This window comes from Peromyscus eremicus, chromosome 3 (genome assembly GCF_949786415.1).
Source record: "Peromyscus eremicus chromosome 3, PerEre_H2_v1, whole genome shotgun sequence".
Classification (NCBI taxonomy): Eukaryota; Metazoa; Chordata; class Mammalia; order Rodentia; family Cricetidae; genus Peromyscus; species Peromyscus eremicus.
Window position 1 is genome coordinate 97,404,203 of NC_081418.1, and position 26,413 is coordinate 97,430,615.

Consider the following 26,413-nt stretch of genomic DNA (forward strand, 5'->3'; position numbering starts at 1 on the left):
CTCATCACCCCCATCTTCTGGGAGATATTCTCTTGATAATGTCACAGCGGCCCTTCTGGGGACAAGACCTCACTGGCCAGACTCTGAAACCCTGCAAAGGCAGGGTATCCCTTTCAGAGGACATTTCCAAAACGTTCAAGGTAGAACCTCTGCCGGGCCTATCTGGGTGTCTCTGTCTACACAAGGATGAGCCAGGGAAAAGGCTTCCAGGGAGACCTGTGCAGTAGGCCATGCAGCTGTGCACTCTAAGTCACGCTGCCGAGACAGCACAGGGAGGCGGGGGCAGCTGGAGCTGGCCTGCCCATCACCTTTCCACATATTTCCTCCTCCAGACCTCAGAGCAGACAGAGCTTGGCTTTGGGAAGCAAAGGGGGAAGCCTTGGAACGATGGGACTCGGGGAACACTACTAACTACCTGTGTCAATCATCACAATTATGATTTACCTTGTAAATTATGTGTCAAGCATTTCTCATTCCCCTGGCCACCTACAGATCTCCAAGGTACCTCACAATCCCCCCCTGTCCCACTATGTCCCCCATGTTGGAAGCATCAGCCAAGGCAACAAGCTTAGAAAGGGTCTGGGAGAGCTAGAGGAACTGGCCTTAAAGCATCAGTGACCGAGTGGCTGAGACTTGCCAGTGGTCAACTCGGGGGCCTGGCTGCAGTTCAGTTCCCCCTCATGCAAGTCAGAAAATTCCCCTCCAGCAGAAACCCCAAGGTCCCATCCCCTCGTGGTCCCCTAAGAGACAGCAACATACGGTCAGTGGCTTTCGGAGGCTTGAGTACACCTGCCGGCTCCTCTGAAGCATAAAGAAATGGAAAAGGGGTTAGCATGGGCTAGGCTTGGTGGAGAATGGTTACATGAACTGGAGCCTGGATGGAGAGCTGGCAGACAGACACTGTGAATGAACAACAAAGGAAGGCACACACCCTGCCCCCCAACTCCAACCAGGCCGCCCTCACCACCTCCGTGACCTGAACCTCCATTCAACATACTCAAGAAACAACACACAGAGGAAAAGGTGCTTTTTCCACGTTATATACAGGTAAATTAGGAGGAATGGTGCAGAGAAAGGAACGTGAAAAGGGAAACAGGAAAGAGCTCTTGTGGACAAGGAACCACCCTGGGCTCCAAATATCAGATTGACACTTAGGACCCAGCACACTGAGCCAAGGCCATTCAAGGCACAACATCTCCACCTCGTGGGGATTTTTAGTATTGCAACAGATGGCAACACTTCTCAACAGAAGCCACCTAGGTCTGGCTTTTAGCACCAGCAATTTCCAGGGAAGATAAGAGACAGGTGTTGTCCACTAGCACACGCACCTACACATATACATGCACATGCATTAAGTAAATGTAATAAAAATATCTTAACCCTTTTATTTTCCCACAGATTCATGATGTTTGCTAGGAGCTGCAGAGGATGTTCCATGAATGTGCAGCCCAGAATGGCTTGTCATGCTTCACTGTCATTCAAAACAAATGTATTTGTGCTCTCAGAACCCTGAGGCTGTGGCTTGGACACGCTGGGTCTAATGTAGCTTGGGGTAATTCTTCATCCAATGTGGCCCAGAGAATCCAGGTTGGACACCTCTGGAAGGCTCAAAAAAGGAGTGTGGAGGAAGAATAAGCTACAGGTATGGGAGTCTGGAGGTAAAGCCAGGGCTGAAGAAGTGGGGCCAAAGGCCAAGAGGGCAAGGCCCTGGGCTGGCCCTTAGATCTCTACAGCCAGGTCTCGGCTACCACTGCTGGCTGGCAAGAATCAGTGGGACAGAGACGGTACCCTGTGAAGATTCTCCTGTCTATGGGAATTGAGCTGGGTCCTTGGCACAGGAGAGCTCTCAGCCTGGCAGAGTGACCCACACAGGCACATCCACGGGCCCCAGAGTCTACTTTAAGCTCCTTCCAAATGGTGCTCAACAGGAGGAACCCGTTATCTTTAGCTAATGAAGCCAGGGTCATAGATGTGACCCCTGGGTGGTTCTTGCCAGAGACTGACTTTTGGTCTGGCAGCCAGTCAGAGACAGCTGTCTACCAGTCCCACCAGCCAGCTACCGACACCTGCTGCTGGTGGCTGGTGGCTGGAAGAACAGAGCAGGCCTCCTTGTTCAGCTGTGTATTCGTTCATTTAGGAACCATAAACGGGTATCGTAGTGGCCTTGGCATGGCCCTGGTGACGTCTTAAGCCAGTGCTTCCCACCTTGAGAACCCGTCACAAGCCTCCGATGCCGTGGTTCACCCCAGGTTCTCGCCCCTGTGTCTGCAGACAGCTCGTAAAGTCAAAGGCAGGGTGAGCAGAGAAGCTACCCGACACAAAGCCTCTATTTAGTCCCGGCCGTCTTTCTGCCAAAACACAAGTGTTTCGCTGTGTTTTCCCTGAGCCTGGAGAACCGGGCCCAAGGAAGCCCCGAGTCCCAGATGAACACGCCCAGCTTTTCACTGTGAGCGTGAGGCCCAACTCCCTCACCTGGGTGAACTGGAAGGGAAAGAGCAGGCTGCCAGCCACAAGTCACAGCTGAGTAGGCGGTCCCTGGGGACACGTGTGTACCCTGGAGAAGCCAAGCCATTACCTTCAGCCAGCCCTGCCAACTCCCAAGGCTCGGCAGAGCCCCAAGCCCATGGCTTTGGCTGCCTGACACCCGCCTGGGCAGGCTGGGCCAGGCAGGAGGGGAAAGGAGCGACTGCTGGGAAATTCACCGTCAAAGACAACTTTGGTTTTCTCGGTGCTGGTCTGTAGCATGATGTTCATATGGGTGAAGGTGTCAGAGATAGCCTGCAAGTGTCACAGGTCCCACATGCCTACTACCTTTCTAAAGAACTGCCATATCTAAGGAGACTGCACACTCTGTTTTTTAAACAAAAACAAAGTCTTCCTTAATACACTGGTGTACAGGGTCCAAGGAATACTTCAGTGTGCCCAGGCAAACTTGTGGGCAGAAGTGCTTAAGAGGCAGTGTTAGGTCTTGTCCTTGCTGGGGACAAAAAACAAGAACACAAAAACAAAACTCCAAGCTGAACCAAATCATCTGGAACATCAAGGTAGGAGGAGAGAGGAAGAAGTGGGTTTCGTTTGATTGGTTTGTTGCTGTTGTTGTTTTGAGATATGGTCTCAACTAGTTAGCCGAGGCGGGTCTCATACTCACTGTATAACCAAAGGTGATCTCGAACTTCTGATCCTTCCAACTCTACCACCCAAGCACTGGGCTACCAGGGACATGACACTGTGCCCTGTTTATTTGGTGCTGGGAATGGGACCCAGGGCTTCCTGCATGCTGGCCAAGCGCTCTACCAGCTGGGCTCCATTCCCAGCCCAGATTCAATTCTATATTACAGTTTGTGTTGTGTTTTGGGAGAAACAAGAGAATAAGGTAGTGTGCCATCCCACCACAGTAAGAGGAAATACAAAGAGAAGAGAGGAACGTGGCAGGGACATGTTTCAAGCAGGGCTTCCAGGGTAGGGAAAGAAACTTAGCCAGGAGCGAGGCACATGACACCCTTCAAACTAGACAGATCTTCCACCTGAGAAAGGGACCCACCTCTATAGGAAGGAGCTTCAGAGGACCTGGGAAGTCTCAAAGAATAACCCAGTTTGATCAATAAAGTTAACTCTGCTGTCACGTTGATTTAGCTACTTTGCTGGACATTCCAGAAGTAGTTAGCTGGGTGTAAGAACAGCCAGAGGTCCAGCCTTTGACTCCACCTCGAAGCACATTAGGTTGCTCATGACTTGAGCGCCATCTAGTGACCATGGGAACAACTTTCTCACCTCATTAAACCAGGGTGATGGGAGGCTGGTTACAGGGCACAGTGGCAGTGTATTTGCTATAAGCATACCCGAGGCCCTAAATTTAATTCCCAGTGCAATAAACAACTGAGTAAGTAAATAAATAACTGATATGATTAAAAAAAAAGGAGGCCAACATCATACCAAAAATAAAGGCTGATGGGGTTGGGGTAGGGCCTAAACTCTCATCAGGCTGCTGAGGACAGACACAGCTGTATCATATCAGAAACTTCCCCAAAAAACACTCAAAAATGTCATACTGTGCCTTGACCATCATCAGTTCCTGTATTCAGAGACAGAGACAGTACCAGTCTGAAAACTGAGGAAGACTCGTGACATCCAGGGTGGCCAGAACTTCCTGGGCATCACCCGCATCAGACACTATCCCTGTCTCGGTGCTTCTGCCTGTATGTGCAAAGCAGCACCACACCAAACCCCTGACCAGCTCCCTGGGGGTGGGGACTACACCCTGGGACAGAGTCCTCACAGATGGGAAGGGGGGGGACATTCCCAACAGCAGGACCTTCTAGAAGTATGTCTGTATGTGTTGAATGGCTCAAAGCATCAGTGATGGAGTCGGAATGACAGATCAGCACTACACACTGAGGGAAGGGTGTCAAGGAGTTCACTGGATGACTCTCAACCTTGGTGTGTATTTGAGATTTTCGGTAACCAGAAGTCTTTGGGGACGGGGGATATAACTCAGCTGGCAGAGTACCTGCCTAGCATGCATGGAACCCTGTGTTCAGGATCCCACACTACATCAACCTGCATGATGGTACATGCCTGTAATCCCAGCACTTGGGGGCCTGGAGATAGGAGGGTCAGAAGTTGAAGGTCACCCTAGGCACACAAGTGAGATCAAGGCAGTCTGGGATACATGAGACCTTGCCTATCATCATCATCATCATCATCATCATCATCATCATCATCATCAAGGCACTCAGGAGCCCGAGGCAGACACATCTCTAAGAGTCTGAGGCCAGCCTGGCTTCCTCTGACCACTGTGCACCAAGGCACCAGAAGAGCTTCAAGCTCCAGGCCCACCAGGGCTACACAGTGTGACTCTGTCTCCAAAACTATTTTCTTTTGAAATATGTTTCAGAGGAGTTAAAAGAAGGCATGAGAGAGCCCTGGGGATGAGGCACGTGAGCCACCAAAGCTGCAGAGTGGCAGAGGCATAGAGCCCCGCCCTGCCTGTGCAACATCCTTACTGAGCATGTCTCATTAGAAAGTGAGTGGCCGTGAGGGGGGCAGACCGCCAGGCCGGACTCTGCTACCCATGAAAGCCTGCATCTTAGAGCACTCTGTCCCTCCAATCAGAGACACATCCGTAAGGTTCAGGAGAGCCTCCATTTGTAATAGTTTGGGATTCTCAAGTTCAGGCAAGAAGACAAGGAGATGCAGCCTTTTGGGATAACTTCTGTGAGGAGACAGACTGGGGCAAAGAGGAACAGAATTGATGACGGGAGGGGGCAGGGGGAATGGATGGATGGTCCTGAGGGTGAGATAATGACTTAATACCTGACTGCCTCTGATCACTGAATACCAGACATCAGAGGAGCGGAAGTGGGTAATTCCCCACGAGGGAAGAAGCCAAGGAGCCCCACTTTATAGAGAGGAGACTGAGTGACTCTTCTGCTTACGAAGAACTTGAGCCCCAGCTGGCTGCAGAACCAGAGAGTTCTCCACACTACCCCATCCTACCTTCAGCTGTCCGAGGTGGAGGCTGGAATAAAAGTCATTCAACTCAAGACTCCCATCTCAGATAAAATTCAGCCAAGAATTACCGGGCGGTGGTGGCGCACACCTTTAATCCCAGCACTCAGGAGGCAGAGGCAGGCGGATCTCTGTGAGTTTGAGGCCAGCCTGGTCTACAGAGCAAGATCCAGGAAAGGCACCAAAACTACACTGAGAAACTCTGTCTCAAAAAAACAAAAACAAACAAAAAAAATCAACCAAGAATTTACAAAAGGTGTCCTGGCTAACCATGGGCTTCCAGTACAACGGTGGCCCCATAGCGATGTCATGTTGTCTCAGTTCCGTGAGCACACTCAGCAATGTTCACACAACAGGATCATTCAAGGAACTCTTTCTTGGAACTTACAGATAAATGTTGCCTGATCAGCGTCTTCTAGATACATCTGGAATCCAGTCAGATTCCCACACAGGAAGCCAACCAGACTTTTCTCAGAAAATACACCAAAACAAATTCAAAGTGTATTACTTATGGAAAGGGGAAAATAAGTTTTAAAAGTAAAGTTAATAAAGATTTGAGATATAGTTTATCTGGCAAAGTGCTTGTCTAACATGCACAAGATTCTGAGTTATTTCACTGGCATCACATAAACCAGGTATGTGCTACGCACTTGTGTCCCAGAACTTCAATACTTGGAAGGTGGAGGCAGGAAGATCCAGAGTTCAAGGTCATCCTTGTCAACATACCAAGTTCAAGCCCAGCCTAGACCACATGAGACCCAACTCAAAAAGGAAAAAAGATTAAATAAAACCTAGAGGTTCACCAAATATTTATACATGGCCTATAAAGTAGAAACCAAACTTTTGTTATTTAAATAAGAAAACTTTAAAATAAACATAAGCTAGTTAAAAATTTGACAAGGAAATAGTAAAATAAGTCTAAACAGAGCTAAGCAGCCCAGAACTGAAATGTCCAACGAAGTTTTTGTTTTAAAGGCTGAGCAGCTAATTGAGGGAAAAGAATCAAATTCAAAAACAGTAAAGAAGAGACGGCCCAGGCAGAAGAAAGTGCCCAAACTCTAGAAATCACTGTGAGAAACATTGTAAACATATTTTAAAGACTCAACGTAATGCAAGTTTTTCTAGAAAAATATAAATGGTCAAAATTGACAAGAGCAAAAATAACACCCTAAAAATAGCAATGATCATAAGAGAAACTGAAAAGTTTATAAAGAGTCATCACTACACCCACTCAGAAAGGGCACCAAGCCCACATGGTTTTATGGGTGAATTACTTCAAACCCTCAAAAGACTACATTCTATGTTATATAAACTGTTCCCAGATGTTGGACTTTCAGTCTTTCCGATTAATTTTACAGAGCCAGCATAACCCAGATACCGACAGCAAGCATTAATAAGAAGGCCACAGAAGATAATAGAAAAGCAAGGGCTGAACTCAAGAGAACTTAGGACTTGAGAAAGATGGCATTTGGAGACGTCGGAACAGATCAGTCAAAACACATGCGGACATCACCAAAAGACAGTGTGGAGGAAGTGACGGTTAGGTCACAGTCTTACTAAGTAAGAGAGTAGCATGTTTGGCTACATAAAAATTTAATTCCTACCTGTCAGAGAGTATTCAAATATAACTGGTAAGAATTACTTAAGACCAAGCTCAAAGTTAGTGCCCACAGTCATAGAGAACAGTAAGGAATGTGTGTTTATAGCAGAATAACTATAATATATATTGTATATCATATATATGTCAAAAGTTCAAAATGTACACAGTTGGCCCACTTCTCTAAGCCTCAATAAAATGAAAAAAATTCATTTTTACCTTCAAATTAACAAAATTCTCTTTGTTATTGTTTTGGGGATTTTGTTGTAGTTTGGTTTGGTTGGTTTGATCTTCTGAAGGAGGGTCTCTTGTAGCCCAGACTGCCCTCAAATTCACTTTGTAGCTGAGGATGGTCTCGAACTCCTGATCTTCCTGCCTCCTCCTCCCGAGTGCTGGCATTTCTGGCATGCACCACCACTCTCCTTTCCAGCATTATTTTAGCCATGTTGAAACAGTGTCACATCGAGTGTATGGAAGTTTCTGAGGGTAAATTAGTTCGGCCTTCTTGACAGAAAACTTCAGTATTGACAGAAGGTCTTAAAAGTGCTAAAATCCTTTGACAGCATTGACTTTAGACTTATGTTGGGGGGGCTTGAGAGCAGGGGGTGCAGCTCAGTGGTAAAGCACTTGTCAGCACATCTGAGGCACTGAGTTTGATTCCCAACAGCACAAACCTAATTTTGTTTTATTTTTGTATGTATGTATTTTCCTGCATGTATGTGTGTACACCGCATGCATGCAGGTCCCCTCAGAGGCCAGAAGAGGGTATCAGGTCCCCTGGAACTGGAGTTACAGGCAGTTGCGGGCAGCCTATTGTGGGTGCTGGGAACCAAGCCCTGGCCTTCTGCAAGAGCAGCAGATGGTCTTGATCTCTGTGCTATCTTTTTTGTTGTTGTTGTTGTTTTTGTTTTTTTGTTTTTGTTGTTGTTTTTGTTGTTGTTGTTGTTAACTATGTACAGCATGGAACTCAGCTATAAAGACACTCATTGCAAAGTTAGTTATAAGGTAGAAAAATCAGAAGATGCCTGAATACTCCATATTAACTAGTTCATTTGATTATGTACACTCACAATGGAATTTATATTTATTACAATTGTATTCTATGGGCTAGGGATGTAACTCAGTTGATAGAGTGTTCAGCTGCCATGTGCAAGGCCATGAGTTCAATCCCTAGCACTGACAAAAAAATATGTGTTCTAGAAGAATACTTAATCACAAGAAAAGACCTCAGTCTAATATTGCCAAGAGACAAAAAGCAATGATCAAATGACTCATGTTAATGTATACAGGTATGTATCATGCTTGTGTGTGTGTGTGTGTGTGTGTGTGTGTGTGTGTGTGTGTGTCATGTGTGTCTTTCCCAGAAGGTGCAGGATATCTTTTTTGCCTGCAGTGATGAACTGAAGGGTATCTCATAGGTAAATGTCAATCTTCTTTCAGATCTAATTATTTGTTTACAAACTGATAATGGGTTACATTTTAGTAGACCAACAAAATCCATTGAAAAATAAGAATCACTGGGCACTCATGGCCAGAGTAGAACCCAGCACGTGGTGCCCCCCTACAGGACTGAGGGGACCCCCTTTAAACTATCCAGTGTGCACCCCCCACTCAGAGTGTAGCACCCTAAATGTCTGTAAGTGAGCCATCGCTGGGAAATGGATCTCCCTTAGCCTGCAGGCGCTCAAACCTTAAGATAGAAGGAGGCGGGCCGGGAGAGCTGGGAGCAGGTGGGACATACCTTCTATTTCTCCTCCTGGGGCAGAGATTTTCGACATTCCCAAGTAGGTGGTGGCCACAGTGTCGTTGTGAGTGAGGCGGTCCCTAGAACAAGGGCAGAGAAAGAGCGTGAGTGTAAGAGGCAGGTGCAGCACTTTGCCCACTCAAGAAGGAAGTGACCTTGGTGATAGGTTGCTAGGGGTTCAGTCTTCTACTGAGGCCTGGGAAGCCCAGGAGGAAAGAGACTAGAAAGGACGCTTGCTCAAGACACCTTGAGAGGCAACCTTTTCATTTTGACAGTCTTCTACTCCTTATTAGCTAGCTGGCTTACACGGGGCCACCAGCCCAGGTTGACAGGGAGGAGGCCGGAGGCAGGCAGGATAAGGGGCAGGAGGCTGCTGGGGAAGAGCAGTTTCCAGACTCAAAAGGCCCTGGGAGCCCAAGAAATGCCAAGATCCAATAAGGCATTTCCGAAGCCACAGCAGGGGCTAGCGCTGGTGTCCAGTGCCTTGGATAGAGTCTTCAGCTGCGACAGCATGTCCCACAGGAGCTGCACAGCCGCTTAGAGACCAAGTACATTTTAACACCCTCTGAGGAATGAGGAAAGAGGTGCAGAGGCATGCAAGCCCTTCCCCTGTCAGCCAGGGAGGGAGGAGCAGAGCTGGGACTGTCACCCCAACTCCCTCAAGGTGTCATGTTCATTGGCAGTCGAGAAGTCCCCTTTCCTGGTTTCTTAGAGGAAGACTTCTCCCATCCCAGCCAGTGCAGGGGCCTGTGGGTAGGCTCTCCAGGAAAAGAAACCTGCTAGCCCGCAGCATCCTATGCAGATGCTGCCTCTGAAGCCCACACCTGCCTCCTGGATAATAATGAAGGGAGATCACTAATGCCAGCTCCACGCCTCCTGTGTCCCCACTGTCTGAATCCCCAGCACCCACATAAAAAGCCAGGTGCGTGGCTGAGAGGATTCCAAGGCTCCTTGGCCAGCCAATCCAGGCTAAATCACAAGCTGCAGGGTTAGTGGGAGGCCTGATCTCAAACACTAGAGAAAAGTTGAGGATTTGACATCTGGCCTCCACATGCAAGTATACACATATGCACACACACACACACACACACACACACACACACACACACACACACACACCAAAATAGAATCTCAGAGACAGAGCTCAGAGGCAAGATCCTTCTGGTGTGGAATCCAGATCCCTGACCCCACCTGTCCTTTCCTCTGGAGCGTGACCTGGCCTTCTCCACCTAACGGCCTGACCCCAAGCATAGACGGCTGTCAGGAGACATTTTTGTGTGAGAAGAGAAGGCTCCAGGCTTCCGGGAGCAGAGGTCACAGGGGTTGAACACCTTTTGATTCAAGGGACAGACCCACAGACAAGAATTACTGTACCAGAGGTCAGCAGTGCCAGCTTGGGCAGGCCCTGGATCCCTCAGAAAGGCTCTCTAGTACACTTCCAACCCTCTTGGTTTTCCTGGGGCTTCTTCCCCACGGTGAGCACTTTGACCATGACAGATTTGTCCCTCACCGTTTCCAAAGACCCCAAAGGCGTGCTGATTTCATTTTCCTCTTAACCCTACCCCCATGAGGTATCCTAGTCTCTATCCCTTCCTTCCCCTTCGGATTTCCCAGAAAGGGGATTAAGGTTTGGCCTTTGAGGTGTCCCTCTGACAAGGGTGGCATGAGGAATAATGAACGGTCTGGCAGCCCAGATCTGGATCATGGTTCCTGGTATGCTATGGCATGAGAAAACTTCCTAGAGGTGACTGGCACCAGTGCCTGACATCGCATGTCCCTCTCTTGGTTTCTTCTTGGCCTGATGAGAACCTAATCCAGTGCCCCAAAGACACTAAGGAAGCTGCATGCGATTTTAAACACCATTAAGCCTGTCCCTCACAGGCTGTCTGACCTCTGGCCTTGTGCCAATCAGGAGGAGACTAAGACTGGCTTGCTGTGTCTGTGGAGGTGGTTCTGCTAAGGTGTGTTGAGAAGTGTGTTGTATTCCTAATGTCTATGTGCGTTTGCCCAAACAGGTTTATGTGCACCACATGTGGCGGGGAAAGGGGGTGTTGCATCCTCAGGAGCTGGAGCTACGGACAGTCTCGAGCTGCACATTGTGGGTGCTGGGAACTGAGCCCAGATCTTCTACAAGAACAGTAAGCACTCTAAGTCACTGAGCCATCCCTCCAGACCCGAGGCATTGTTATTTCTTAATGAAAAAGGAATTTTTAAAGACTCGAAGGAAAGATTAAGTTACAGCGCCGCACAGACTGCATCATGTTTCTAAGATTCAGGTGACAGCAGCAGCAGTTCGTCTGTGCGTTCCGGGAAGAAGGGCTTTCTGGATAGAAACTTCCAGCAGTGGCATACTTTCTGGCCTAGAGCTGGGTTTTGAGGCTTAGGGCTTGCTTTTGGAAAACAGCAAGTCTCAAAATAGACTCACAATAAAAGTGCCACTTCAACCCCAGCCAGAGATGCAGCCACCAGATTCCGTCATGTGTTTGGATTGTACAGTATGCCGATAGCTTTGACACAGCTCCAAGGGAGACAGGCCAGGCAGAGCCACAACCCATGCACCAACCGCACCCACACGCATCCACACAGATGCACGCACGCACACACATGCACGCTGGGCTGTCCCAGTCAACACAGCACAGTCCTTGCCAGCTGACATGCAGAGATGGCTCTGGGAACGCAAAGTGTACCTTTCCACCAAACCGCTTCCCCTTCCCCAAGGCTCACACCAGCCGTGGCAGACCTCAGGACCTCTCCCTGCCCCCTGCCCACACTCCTTCCCTCTAATTCTCTCAATCTGTTTTCTTTAGGCCTGGGGAACTGGCACATACTTTAATGGCTCTGCGGCCTGGGGTTTTTCTCCTGGTCTCTCATTATCCTCCTAGTTGGGGGTGTCATGGGCATGCAGCTGAAAGAGAATGGCCGGGGAGCCACATGACCAGGACTTCTGAGGGCAGAGAAAGGACAGCTTGCTCTTTGTGGAAAGCCTAGGGTTCTGGAGTTTGTGGAGCTGGGGCCCTGATGTCCCCTCAAGTGTGAGAGAGGTTGCCTCCTTGCTGCTACTGTAAGAGACAGCATGATCAGGAGGATTAGGGCACCAGCTCTGGCTGGGATTCACATCAGGCCTCTGTGACTTCTGAACTGTCACCTCTGACAGATCATGTGGTTTTTCCTCCCTGAGCCTTTCTCTGTGAAGCAGGAGCATGCTGCCTTGTCAGGGGTCAGATGAACTCATTCACATGGAAAGCGCTCTCTGGACACAGCCCTGGCCTACAAGTTGGTGATCAACAAGAGTAAGATTCTAAGACACTCCCAGGGTACTGTCCCGACCTGTTCAACACCCACAACGATGACCTCTATTCAGACAATATAACCCCACCCCCAACGTGGGGGCTTTTCTTCCATTCCATCCCACAGGGACAGAGCAGCTGGTTTGGCTTCCACCTCTTGTATGTGGGGCCCTTACCAATAATCTGCCAAAGCAACTTCTCAGGAAGCCCCCAGAGGCGGGGTCCTCACTGCCTCGTGGCTGTGGTCTTCTTATCTGCAGCCAGTGCGGCACCCCAGCTCCTGGTTGCCCCATAACTGCCCAAAGCCCTCACATCCTACCTTGACACATTTGCCCTCTGCCACAGCAGCAGCCCAGACACACGAAAATGACAGACCCAAGGACCCCTGGAGACAACCCCCTCAAGGACCCGGAACTTACCAGTCCATGACACGAATCCTCATTTTTTCACACATTGAGGGAAACTGGGGAAGGAAAGGGAGCCAGATGAGAACAGAGTTTTAGAAGAAAGCACTCACTGAGCAGAAACCAAAGATGCCAGCAGGACTGGGAGACCAGGAAGAACTGAGTCCGCTAAGGACCACTCACCATGGCGGGCAATGTGATGTTCTGGTTCCACTGAGGGTTGGCCGTCTTCTCCAGGATCTTGCTGCAGAGCTAGGACACACAGAGGATTGGGGTGTGGGACTCTATGTGGAGTCTGAGCTTTGTAGTGACCATCCCCTGCCACACTAGCTGCTCTTACAGCTGGGCCTGAGACCCCAGGTTCAGATGAAGGGAGTTTCTGCAGGGACAAGGCTCAAGGGAAGATAAGACCCAGGATGGGGTGGCTGGTGCAAATGCCACAGCCTCATGTCCCTAAACCCACAGCCCTGGCTGGAGACACCCCATCCCCACCTCCCATTAAGGCCGGGTGCCCACGCCTACACACCAGCACCCAAGAGAGAAACAGAATTCAGTGGAGATACAAACCCCATAAACCACCAGGGAAGTACACAGTGGTAGACCACTCAGCCAACGTGAACAATTCCCAGTAGGAAAAAAAGAAAAAGAAAGGAAGGAAGAAATAAAGAAGCCACAGCCTGCCTCAGACAAATGCTACCAGAAGGACTAGGCTTGTTACAAACAAGAAATCTATCAAGAATGGAAAGTTCCAAGCCAGCCGCTCCATGGTGGTGCCCGTGAAGCCCCAGGGCAGCCAGCACCCACAGGTGGAGAAGTAGGCAAAGACTCAGTGTCAAGGACTGGGGAGATGGATCAGTGAGTCCAACCCTTGCCACAAAAGCATGAAAACTCAAGTTCTATGCCCAGAACCATGTAAAAGCCAGACATGTTATCACACACTTGTCATCACAGCTCTTGGGAGGCAGAGGCAGGTGGATCTCTGTGAGTTCAGGGCCAGCCTAGTCTACATAGCAAGTTCCATGACAGCCAGAGTTACATAATAGAAAGATCTTGTCTCAAAAAAATTAAGTAAGGTTAAAAGTTATTGAGGATGATACCAATATACAGACACAAGTATATGTGTACACTCACACAGCACGCACGCGCACGCGCGCGCACACACACACACACACACACACACACACACACACGAAAACAAATAAACAAAAACAAGCTTTAAAAGACTCAGTGGTTTGGGGAGGCAAGTGAGTCCACCCCTAACAATAGTGAACAGTCTTCTCCTATAGGTCTGTCACATGCCAAGCAAGAGTTTTACTAACGTGTGTTATCTCAATAATGAGCATCTGAATTAGATCCAGGACTTTGGGTCCCCTGGAGTGAGGGCTTTGTCTCTGCCCCCACCTATCCAGTTCCAGCCCCTGTTTCCACTTCCCTTCCTCCCTGTAGACAGAGCCCAGCCGTAGGCTGCCACGGGGGGACAGAAGAGGGTGTCAGCTGAGTAAAGAGACAGAGTGGGAGAGCAGCAGGTAAAGAAGGACTTACGTTTGCAGGGATGCAGCCACCATCATTTGGGAGCATGTGAAGGCCAAACAGATAGATAGATAGATAGATAGATAGATAGATAGATAGATAGATAGATACATACATACATACATACATACATACATACATACATACATACATCAGATAGATACATACATACATACATACATACATACATACATACATAGATCAGATAGATAGATACATACATACATACATACATACATAGATACATACACACATAGATACATACATACATAGATACATAGATAATAGATACATAGATAATAGATAATAGATACATAGATACATAGATAGATAATAGATAGATACATAGATAGATAATAGATAAATGATAGATAGATAGATGATAGATACATAGCAGATAATAGATAGATACATAGATAGACGATAGATAGATAGATAGATAGATAGATAGATAGATACATACATACATACATACATACATACATACATACATACATACATACAGAGATACATAGGCTGACCAACCATATATAGTAGATGCATGTAGTATCTAATCAAAAAGTAAATATAAATTTTAAATAAGATGAAAGAAATTTCTGATACACACAGTGAGGCCCTACCAACACAGCTTCTTGCTTTAGCCTCTACCAAGGAAGTCCATAACCTCTGACCTAATAGTCCTCATTCTAGAAACCTTCCTATGGAAAAGCAGAACATGGACAAAGATTTCTGTACACTGACCGAGTTGTTTATTAGAAAGGAAAAAGCTGAAATTGCATCCATCCATACCATAGGATAAACATGGCGGTGTATTCATCTAATCGAGTGGCTGTGTGTTAACCTGAGGAAATGCTATACCAAACTGCTCACAAAGAGCTGGTTCTTGCTGCTCATGGTGTCTGCAAAGTCATGCTGAGCAATGAATCAGGGCTCCCGAGTCATCATCTAAAGGAAATGGGCGGGGTTGTTACTGCTCACCCGGCATGTTTTCCTCTGAGATCCTCACACAGCCTTCCTCTGCATGGCTCTGCAGCTGCTCTGCTGTGGTTTAACACACCGTTATTGACACGAGACACACCGCCCACAGCACACCTCAGCTCCCGCCAGGCTTGCTGCCCGCGGCACCCCTGAATTAAGCTCACGAGGAACTGGTTTATCTGTTTCACACTTGGGGAGCAGAAAGCCTGTCAGCACAACACTCTGAAGTCACTTGAAACAAGAGAACCCCAACAAAAGGCAGAAAGCAACCCTCTCTCCCCAAACCTGGCACTAAATAGATCAAGGAAAGGCCTCATGTATAACAAACACCACAGCTGAGATGCTAAGGTTGAGTGCCAGCCCGCCCTTCAGCCAGTTTCCCGTCGCAGGACTGTGAAGGGAAAAGCAAGAGCCACAGAGAGAACAGACCAAGCAAAGTTTGCCTCAGCACACGGACACTCTTCATTTGTTGTTTTGTTTTGTTTCTCTGATTTTTTTTCACATTACAGTAAATGGGTTTCATTCTCGGATCCAGAAAAAAAGTCTAAAGCACCTGCCTTTCCCTAAAGTCTGTTCTCTTTCCTTGTCCTGTATACAATGTACACACAAACACACACAGTGACTCGGCCCACTGTGTAGATGGACACATCTTGGATAACAGTGCCACCAAGCGTCCATAAGCAAAAAATGCAGAAACATCCAAGTGTGGCTGGGTGGACACTGGCAAAGCCCTAGGGTTTGCAAGTAGGTGTAAAGAGGAAAAAATAAAAACAGAAACACAGATAGAGTCAGAGTCAGAAATGGGGATGGTAAGACCGGGGTGAGAGTGGGGGAGACTGGGATAAGGGTCAGGGGAGACCGGATGGAGTGAGGACAAGGTTCAGGGCAGAAAAGCGACAGGAAGCCTGAGGCCCACAGAAGCAGCTGGCTGCCCCTCCCCGTCAGCTCACTCCTCAGCCCCTACCCTCTCAAGCAGGACCACAGGTGGGTGCTTGCTTAAGCTTTGTCTAGTCTCCCAAGTCACCCCCACTAGACACTGGCGCTCTAGAAAAATCAGACAGCGTCCGAGAAGTGAAGGCCCGGAGTGATCACAGGAGCTGGTGGGACACAGCGGGGTGGGCAGGGACCGCAGTGCGCTCAGCCTGGGTTCCAAGGCAAGTAGGTGACCTGAAGGAGGGATGATGAAGCCACTACGGAAGCACCCTAGAACCATGGATAAAACAATCAAGCTTCCTAGCTGGCGTGATCTTTCTCGACTGTCAATGGAGAAGTCAAATCCGCAGCCTTGGAGCACAAATGTCCACGAAAACTTTGTTTCCCCCTCCCTTCATGCTTCCTGACACTGGGGTGGGAGGCCAGCTCTGAAGCAGCACACACAAACTCCAAGCCCAAACCAACTCCTGCCTGGGGCCAGCAAGGATCTGCAGAGAACATCTCCACTTCAGAGGGATCAAGCTGGCAAGCTAAGTAACTGGCCATGACACTTTCCCTGAGCCTCTGTGTTAGGCTCTGAGAGTGAGGGGGTTCCACAGAGGTTCCCACCGCCAACAAGACAGGCAGGCTGACACTGTAGCCCAGTTAGAAAAGTGTTTGCCTAGCACATGTGAGGCCCTGGGTTCAATCCTGAGCATCACATAAACCTAGAACTCCAGAGGTGGAGGCATGAGGATCAAAAGTTCAAGATCACCCTCAGTTTCAAAGTTCATCCTCATCCAAAGCGAGTTCTGGGCCAGCCAAAATCAACCCTCATCAGATGGAGAGCACAGATACAGAAAAACACAACCAATCAAAATGCAGAGCTGTGGAGCCCAGTCCCAACTGAGGCATCTACAACGCAACTTCCAGGGCTCAGGAATCATTGCAGGAGAGGAGATGGAAAGACTGTAAGAGCCAGGAGAACCGGGATTATCCTGTGAGATTGTGTCTCCTAGGAATGTCTGAAGCTGTGCCCATGAAGTCTCACCAACATAGCTGTCTAAGCATGACCTGAATGAGGGTGACACCAATGGACATGCTACCGTAGAAAAGGGAAAGCCCACACGGCCTCAACCTTAGACAAAGACCTGCAGGCAACTAAGGGATGCTGAGGTAGGGAAAAATTGTCTTTCCCAGGAAAGAGCACACCAATCAGTTATCCAAAATAGAGTCCATGAATTTGAAAGACGGTGGTTTGTGGGAGGTTTGGGAGGAGGAAAAGAAAGGGGAGAGATGATGTAATTATATCATAATCTTAAAAAATTATATATATATAATATATATATATAAAAATATATATAAAGTCGAAAGAGAACTGGGGGGGGATGGCTCAGAGGGACAGAGGGCTCTCTAGACAATGGTAAGAACCTGGGTTCAAATCCCCAGCACCCATGTAAAAAGCTAGGCATGGCTGCAAGCACCTACAACCCTGATACTGCGGAGAACAGAAACAGGAGGATCACTGGGGCTCAAGAGCTGACAGCCTGGCTCCAGTTTCAGGAGGATATCCTGTACCAAGAGTGGACAGTGACAGGACAGGACACCCAACATCACCCTTCAGCCTCTGTGCATGCCTAAGGGCAGGCAACACACACACACACACACACACACACACACACACACACACACACACCAGCCTCTGTGCATGTCTAAGGGCAGGCAACACATGCATGTGTGCATACACACACACATTCATTCATTCATGTACATTTGAAAAAAATTTTAATTTTAAATACAACAGAGGGCTAAAAATGAGAAGATGGGCACTGGGTAGCCCCAAGCAGTGACTTATTTAGGCGGAGGCCAGTGGACACTCACACATTGGGTCAGAAGGTACTGGGACATCGAACATCCTCAGGGAATCAAGATGTCACCCCAGGAGTAGTTGCCAATTGCAAAGAGGAGCATTTCCTTTTATAAGGGTTAGATCAGAAGGTAGAGGATTAACCAAAGGGAGATGAGACACTTGTGGCTTCTTGTCATGTTGTAACACAATGTAGGGAACATGGCTTGTGGTAAACTCCAGGCAAAATCCTTTTAATATAACCACTCACCTTCAGTGCCCAGGAAATATAGGAGCCAAAGGAGTAAGGAAATGCCACAGAGAGTTCCAGAATTTGGACAAATGGCCTACGTTCTCCTGCAATGGAGAATGGCTGTGAAGAGACTACTGTGTGATCCTGAGAAGAGATAGCAGTGACTAGGGGAGACACAGTGACTAGGAAGAGCTGGTCCTCGGTGTATGTGTAGGGTTGAGAGCTAGACTCGGCATGTTGGATGTGAAAGAGGAAAGAGAGACAATTATAGGCTGGCCCACATACTCAGCCTTGGATGGTGGCATCCTTCAGGTGGAGGCTCCTCTGAGGAAGGCACCTGGGGGGAAAGTTTCTCAAAAGACAGGGAAAAGAAGGATCAGAGCCAAAGAGAGCTGTGTGGAGTCCCTTGCAGCTAGGCAGCACTGGAGCCTGGGTGTGGCCACAGCTACAGGAGATACTGTGACTGAAACCTACAAAAAAAAAATGCTGAAGCCATGGGGTGTGGGACAGAAATCAAGAGGGACAAGTACCACTACCCTACCCTGGGCAGGAAGATGAACCGCAAGAAGGAAGGGATGAGCAAGTGACCCCTTGGGTGACTATCAGACACCTCTCTCTCTCTCTGCCTTCTACTATAACCATGTAAAAACAACTACTGTGCTTCCTCACTCACACTTTGAAGGAAATAGTCTCCCTGTCTTAACAGACGAATGGAAAAGAGAATGTGGTGCGTATACACTGGAGTTCTATGCAGCTTTAAATAAAATGAAATCATGGTATTCAAAGAGAAGTGGGTGTACCTGGACAGCACTATTTGGTAAAATAAGCCAGACTCACTCAGACAAACAATCCATGTGTTCCTAAAGTTTAAAAATAAGTGGTGTGCGTGTGTGTGTGTGTGTGTGTGTGTGTGTGTGTAAAGTTGGGGATCAACAGGATGACTCAGAGCATAGACATGTGACTTCATAAACTGGTAAACTTTGTCCAATACTCAGAACCCATAGTGGAAGAAGAAAGCCAACTCCACAGAGATATCCTCTGGCACACACACAGACACACACACACACACACACACACACAGACACACACACAGACACACACACACACACACACACAGACACACAGACACACACACACACACACACACACACACACACACACACACACCATGGCATGCCTGTCCAAACAAACACACCATACACACAAACAATATTTTTACAGACCAGCAAGATGGCTCAGCAGGTAAAAGCCCTTGGCACCAAGCCTGACAAGCTGAGTTCAATCCCTGAGGAAGGAGAGAAGCAGCTCCCATAGGTTACCCTCTGACCTCTACATGTGCACTGGGGTTGTGCCCCGACCCAGGACACATACACAAAATAATTAAGTTTAATTTTTTAAATTTCTGTCTTTGTGCATTTCACCTCTTAGCCCCACACTATTGTTTCATACTCCCAAATACCCCTCCTCTACCACTATCCACCCCTCCTCTACCACTATCCACCCCTCCTCTGTCCACCCCTCCTCTCCATCCACCCCTCCTCTGTCCACCTCTCCTCTCTGTCCACCCCTCCTCTCTCCACCCCTCCTCTCCCCTCCCCTCCTCTGTCCACCCCTCCTCTCCCCTCCCCTCCTCTCCGTCCACCCCTCCTCTCTGTCCACCCCTCCTCTGTCCACCCCTCCACTATCCACCCCTCCTCTCCTCTGTCCACCCCTCCTCCCTCCACCCCTCCTCTGTCCACCCCTCCTCTCCCCTCCCCTCCTCTCTATCCACCCCTCCTCTGTCCACCCCTCCTCTGTCCACCCCTCCTCTCTCCACCCCTCCTCTGTCCACCCCTCCTCTCCCCTCCCCTCCTCTGTCCACCCCTCCTCTCTCCACCCCTCCTCTGTCCACCCCTCCTCTCCCCTCCCCTCCTCTCCATCCACCCCTCCTCTCTGTCCACCCCTCCTCTGTCCACCCCTCCTCTGTCCACCCCTCCTCTCCCCTCCCCTCCTCTCTCCACCCCTCCTCTCCATCCACCCTTCCTCTGTCCACCCCTCCTCTGTCCACCCCTCCTCTCCCCTCCCCTCCTCTCCATCCACCCCTCCTCTGTCCACCCCTCCTCTCCATCCACCCCTCCTCTGTCCACCCCTCCTCTCCCCTCCCCTCCTCTCTCCACCCCTCCTCTCCATCCACCCTTCCTCTGTCCACCCCTCCTCTGTCCACCCCTCCTCTCCCCTCCCCTCCTCTCCATCCACCCCTCCTCTCCATCCACCCTTCCTCTGTCCACCCCTCCTCTGTCCACCCCTCCTCTCCCCTCCCCTCCTCTCCATCCACCCCTCCATCTGTCCACCCCTCCTCTGTCCACCCCTCCTCTGTCCACCCCTCCTCTCTCCACTCCTCCTCTGTCCACCCCTCCTCTGTCCACCCCTCCTCTCCATCCACCCCTCCTCTCCATCCACCCCTCCTCTGTCCACCCTTCCTCTGTCCACCCCTCCTCTCCCCTCCCCTCCTCTATCCACCCTTCCTCTCTGTCCACCCCTCCTCTCTGCTCAGCCACAACTCCTTACAGCCTGGACATCTGGGCACACCTGTCCATTTTCAGGGGAGCAGCCCAGAGAGCCAACCTGTTGCTTCCAGAGGGACCTCTTTGTGCACCTCTGCCAGGGGCACCCTGCTGTCTGGACTCCCCACCCCGTGGCCTTCTCCCTCCCACAAGCCCCTGGACGCCTGCTCCTCACCATTTTCCCAGCAAAGCTGACTTCCACAAAAGGGTCCACCAAGTTCTTCTTGTTGCTGTCAAAGCCGAAGATCTGCTTGACGTTGTCCATCACAGCATCGTCCACTGGAGAAGGGACACACCCGTCACTGCTTGCCAGTGTCTCCCCCGTACCTGACTGTCCCCATGACACACGGGTCGCTGCCTGTCTGCTGCCCCTCCTCCAGAATCAACTGTCTTGTGTCACACCCAACTCTGCCCACCTGCTAACCGCTCCAGCCCCCACTGTCCCTGTGTCTCCAGGCAGTATCAGGACGACCAAAGTGACATGCTGTGGTCCCTCATGAGGGAGATAGCTCAGCTCTCCATGAAGAAGGGACTTGGAACAGCAGCTTAGAGGCAGTCGCCCCTCCCCAAAAACACACATCTGTCCCTGTCCCCTCCTCACACCCAGAGCTTGAGAGCCTGTCCACATGTAGTGACTGACTGTGGGGCTGATTCAGACTCCATACCACTAAGAGCAGTATGGAATCTGGAAAAAGATAGAAATACTCCATGATGTGGGATGGTAGGGGCTGGAGGTCTTAGCAGGTAGGTGGGCAGAGATGGGTATGACACAAGACAGGTGGCATTTCCTTAATACCATGACCAGAGTGATCCACCTGAAGGACATCCTGTAGGCCAATCTTGCTTTTTTAAAAAAATACAAGAGGTCCAGTGTGTAGTCTAAGACTTCCCATGTCCATAAGACCGCCAGACCAGGCTGGGGAAGCTGGAGTGGAGCCCCCGGGCAGTTACGGCTCTCAAGGCTCCTGCAGCTGCCCAAGCCCGCCTGTATGCATTGCTTTCCATTAAAACCCAACTGCTCTGCTGAGGGTGGCACTCATCATTGAGTGCAAGCATGAGGCTCTGGGTTAAAACCTAACACCCCCAGAAAAAGAGGGTGTGTGTCAAATAAAGGCATGTAACATCATCCAGACAGCAAAAGGCAGGTACCACTGGCGACACTAACAGACCCTCGGGGAGGAAGCCGGGTCAGAAGAAGGAAGGGAAGGAGCAAGGGGTTAGTCCCTGGGAACAGAAGCACTGAGAAAGGAAATGGACTGTGGTCCAGGGTCCATGCTTTAAACAGCCAGGCAGGAGCCTCTTGTAGGCCTCCAGAAGGGGGCGCCACACTCACTCTGCGGTAAGTCCTCAGCCCTGAAGAGCTTCAGGCAGAAGTGGGCTCCACGGAGGGCCACGCCGGTGGGCCTAAGCAAGTTGCCTTCAATGTCCTCCTTGTCTTCAGAAGGATCTTTCCTGTCCAGCTACAAAGAAAACACACACACAGGATTCCTCACCAGCCCCTGGGCGTCACACCCTCCAGTGAAGGGTGCATCCTGAACTTGGGCATCTGCTGCCTCTTGGTCCTTCGATTGGCTTAGCTCTCCACAGAGCTGTGGGAACCAGGACGCACACACGCCCTAGCTGCGTGGCCACGACTGAATGTTAAAAGAACAACTTGTCTTCTGCCAAAGGAAACTAGACAGGCCTGCCCTTTGAGAAGGAGTGTGACACTAGTAATTAAAGCTCTCTCCAAGCAGCAGAATTCCGAGCCATTTGCTTGTTACTTGTATCTTCTGCATGCATTATTACCATGTACCCTTTTCAGACAAGAAAACACCAAGCCAGGGGCTTTATACGGTGCTGCACCCGGTGCTGTGAAGAGGGTACTCACAGGAGCTTCATCCCCAGGCCCCAGCACACACAGGCTGGCTTTGAGGTAGCCTCTGGCCCCTGCGGAGAAGTCATCAGGGTCGGAGAGCAGCAGCCACTTGCGGAGATAAGCGTGTCCTGCAGCAGACAGAGGAAGGTCGGGTCTGCAGCCAGACAGGAGTTTCGGGTGGAGTGTTTGGGGTGAGACAGGAGACCTGACCAGAAGAGGGGCCAGGCTTTGCACCCCATGGATGTGCGAGGCCAAGAGCTCTCCACAGGATGCCCTGGTTCCTCGGCAGAGCCAGATTTTCTGGAATCTGGAAGACCAGCAATCATAACACCATTGGTGACTACCGATATTGGACAATAACTGTCTCAGAGATTTTTTTTTTTAATCTAGTATCAAAAAGTACTTTGGACATTTGTGTGTCAGAGAGAAAAAGCATTGCCAGAAACGTCTACAAGAGGTGGTAAAAGCCAAACGCGGGCCTGTTTTTCCACCTCCTTGGTAAATAACCAGATGAGCAAGGAAAAGCCTGGCATGACTCTAAAGGGAGGGAGCCCAGGCTCCGACTGCCCTGGCCATAACCTTCTGGAATAACCCCCCTGAGGAAGCTGACCGAGAATAATCCTGAGGGCTTGCTTCTCGTGGAAGAGAAATCCCTTCCTTCCCTCCAAGTGCAGACCCCACCTCCAAGCTCGAAAGCATCAGGAAGAAAAAAGGAGTCTCCCAAATGAGTGCCTCCAAGCAGCTCCAGGACCAGAATGTCAGGATTTGGCCAGGGGATAGGAACTCACGGGGTTCTCTGTACACGGTGCCCACGTCCATCTGAAATAGAGAGGAGATGTAATCAAACAACGGATTTTTTTGGCTTCCTGTGTTCCTTTCTCTACTTTGCAGAAGGTCGTTTTCTCTGTGTGTCTGCTGTATGTGTGTGCTTCCTCATCCCCAATAAATGCCTTTCTTCAACCGCTAAAAAAAGGGGTGGGCAAACCAAAAACGCACATATATAGGAGCAAAGCACAAAACACAGACAATATGCAGGTAAAATACCCAAATACATAAAATAAAAAGAAATAAAATCTTCAACAGACTAAGAACTCTATCCAAGGAGCTGAAATGGATAGCCACATAATGCCATCTAATGTATTTTTTTAAGATTTATTTACTTTCATTACATGTGTATGAGTGTTTTTGCTTGCATGTATGCCTGTGCACCACATATGTGTCTTGTGCCCGTGGAGTTTAGAGAAGAAGTCAGATCCCCTGGAACTAGCATTATGGATGGTTGTGAGCTGCCATGTGAGTGCTGGGAACTAAACCCAGGTCCTCTGCCAAGAGCAGCAAGAGCTCTTAACCGCTGAGTCATCTCTCCAGCCCCAATTTTTCAGTTCGTAAGGTCTGTTAAATCTACCCTGGAGTCTCCGGGACTCAGTACTTAGAGATGAACTGTCTATTGTCCAACTCCTGGCCACCAGGAAAAGTTAAGCAGGCCAAGGTAGGTTCCTTCTCCTGGGTACACATGAGAACTCCACTCCACACCCACAGGGAAGATGGAGTCAGGGAGCAGAGCACGACATCATGTGATAGGGTGGTTGGAGTGAAAATGAAGCCATAGGCACATGTGATTGAATACTTGGTCCACAATTGGTGGAATTGTTTGGGAAGGATTAGAAGGTGTGGCTTTGTTGAAGGAGGTGTGCCACTGAAGATGGGATTGGAGGTTTGAAAAGCCCAGGCCATTCCCAGTTAGCTCTCTCTGCCTCACGCTTGTGGATCAGATGTAAGTTCTCAACTGTTCCAGAACCATGCCTGCCTGACTGCTACCATGGTCCTCAACATGGTGGTCATGAAACAACCCTCTAGAACTATGAGCCCCAAATTAAATGCTTTCTTTTGTAGGTTGAATTGATCATGGTGTCTTATCACAACAATTAAAAAGTAACCAAGACACACAAGATAGCCAAAAATGGGTAATGGTTGCTTCTCTTCCAAGGTACAGGGACAAAAGGGAAGTTAAAGGGGGAATTTAATTCCCTCTGGTGGAGACAAGGATAGAGTTCACTCCCCATCTTTCTTTAACATGCTGACCTCAGGAAAATAGAAGTGTAAGTACTTTCTCCAGCTCTTTGTGGTGTATCTTTTCAGAAAGGAAATTAGCTTGAAGCTATGGGGAACCATTCAAGAATCCAGGCTCCACTCTCAAAAGGTAAATATGAAGGAAAGTCAGAGACATCTGGGAGCCTGACCTCTGAGGGTACCAAGCTCCAGGATATCAAACCATCTGTCATAGTGGACAGTTTTGTTTTTTCCTCTGAATAAGAAAAAAATAACTTACATAGATGGTCACCCTAATTACCTCAGGAACTTAAGAAGGACCCTGTGCTGGGGTGGGAGTGTGGAGTATTCTTTTACACTGTGTGAACACATGTCACTGTGACTGGGTTAATAAAGAAGTTGACTGGCCAATTGCTAGACAGGCAGAGGTTTGTCCAGCCTCACAAACTACTCCAGCCAAGACTTAACTATTATCCTAAATTTTCTCAGGGTCCCTTAAAGATATCAGCACCCCTAGACAACAGAAAGCAGTCTAGAGAAAACAACACCCACATTCCTAAAAGATGGGTTATGGATGTTTGCCATCATTTAAAGGGAGTTGGTTACAAGTTCTTATTAGTTACAGTTAAAAAAAAAAAAGTTAAACAAAGGAGTTAAATTCAAAGTTCTCATTCTAAAGGAATAAAGGGGATATGATATAGAAATGATGAGATAAAAGGGTAGATTGTTGAATCTACTTTAATCCAAAAAACAACAATTAATCTCAAAATATTTTACATTGGTACAGATTTTGGTTTATTGATACAAACTTAAAGTTAATTTTGTTATACTGTATGTTTCTGTTTCTGTTTAAGGCAGCTCATTTAATTATACAATGTGAAGTTTTAGTCCTTGCAAGCTATTTAGGATAATAAAGAAATAAAGATAATAAAGAAATAAACAGACTGCTTTCTGTTGTCTAGGGGTGCTGATATCTTTAAGGGACCCTGAGAAAATTTAGGATAATAGTTAAGTCTTGGCTGGAGTAGTTTGTGAGGCTGGACAAACCTCTGCCTGTCTAGCTATTGGCCAGTCAACTTCTTTATTAACCCAGTCACAGTGACATGTGTTCACACAGTGTAAAAGAATACTCCACACTCCCACCCCAGCACAGGGTCCTTCTTAAGTTCCTGAGGTAATTAGGGTGACCATCTATGTAAGTTATTTTTATATAAAGAAATAATATATTTTTATATAAAGAAATAAAGTCACCCATAACTATCAACCTTATAGTCATGTTAGTTATATTTTCAAGGTCATACAGAGATATATCTTAGATAGATAGGTGATCTTCAAGACCTACAGAATATGGCATTTAAAATGTTTTAATAACATAGGCTTTTCTTGACATGAGACATGTCTGCCTCTGGTGGCACCAATCTACTTCAAAAAAGAAATGATGGGCATCAAAGAACCTCCATATGGAGTTTGCTTTCTTTACGACAAAAACTAGCCATGTGGGCAAAGAACTTGCCCTTGCCTCAATTGCTGACAGTATATTGTCCAAACTGGACCAACAGGATGCAAAAAACATGACTGCCAAATTTTGCCAACACAAGGTAGAACAGTCTTCAAAATCCCCTGTTTCTCAAAAATGTCTGTCACATATACTAGGCCTATAAAGTTGGATGCCCCAACATTACAAAAGAACTTTGGTTGACTGTCCAGGCAGCCAGCTGTTTCTGTCATCTCTTAATTTTGGAAGTCTCTTGCTCTGCACTTCCTGTTTCCTCAAGTAATATTATATCCTTCTCAATTCTTTGGTGGGGTTGAAGACTAGATAGTTACAGTTATAGTTCTCCCTAATCATGGTAAAAAGTAATTTAGGTACAAAACTCTGGACTCTTCAGGAGAGGACAGCTGAG

The 26,413-nt window shown here is 48.4% G+C and overlaps 1 protein-coding gene across 7 annotated transcripts in view; it reads right to left on the minus strand.

Annotated features, from left to right (window-relative positions):
- Window positions 1–26,413, minus strand: part of Dysf (dysferlin) — a 201,702-nt gene that overhangs the window by 114,433 nt on the left and 60,856 nt on the right. For all 7 annotated transcript variants that reach the window (XM_059258091.1, XM_059258090.1, XM_059258087.1 and 4 more), the window contains 8 exons: window positions 23,249–23,279; window positions 22,473–22,588; window positions 21,936–22,062; window positions 20,778–20,881; window positions 12,724–12,792; window positions 12,556–12,599; window positions 8,847–8,929; window positions 760–801 (listed from right to left, as the gene is read on the minus strand). In XM_059258091.1, coding sequence (XP_059114074.1) covers window positions 760–801; window positions 8,847–8,929; window positions 12,556–12,599; window positions 12,724–12,792; window positions 20,778–20,881; window positions 21,936–22,062; window positions 22,473–22,588; window positions 23,249–23,279 — 616 coding nt within the window. The remainder of the gene's footprint in view (window positions 1–759; window positions 802–8,846; window positions 8,930–12,555; window positions 12,600–12,723; window positions 12,793–20,777; window positions 20,882–21,935; window positions 22,063–22,472; window positions 22,589–23,248; window positions 23,280–26,413) is intronic.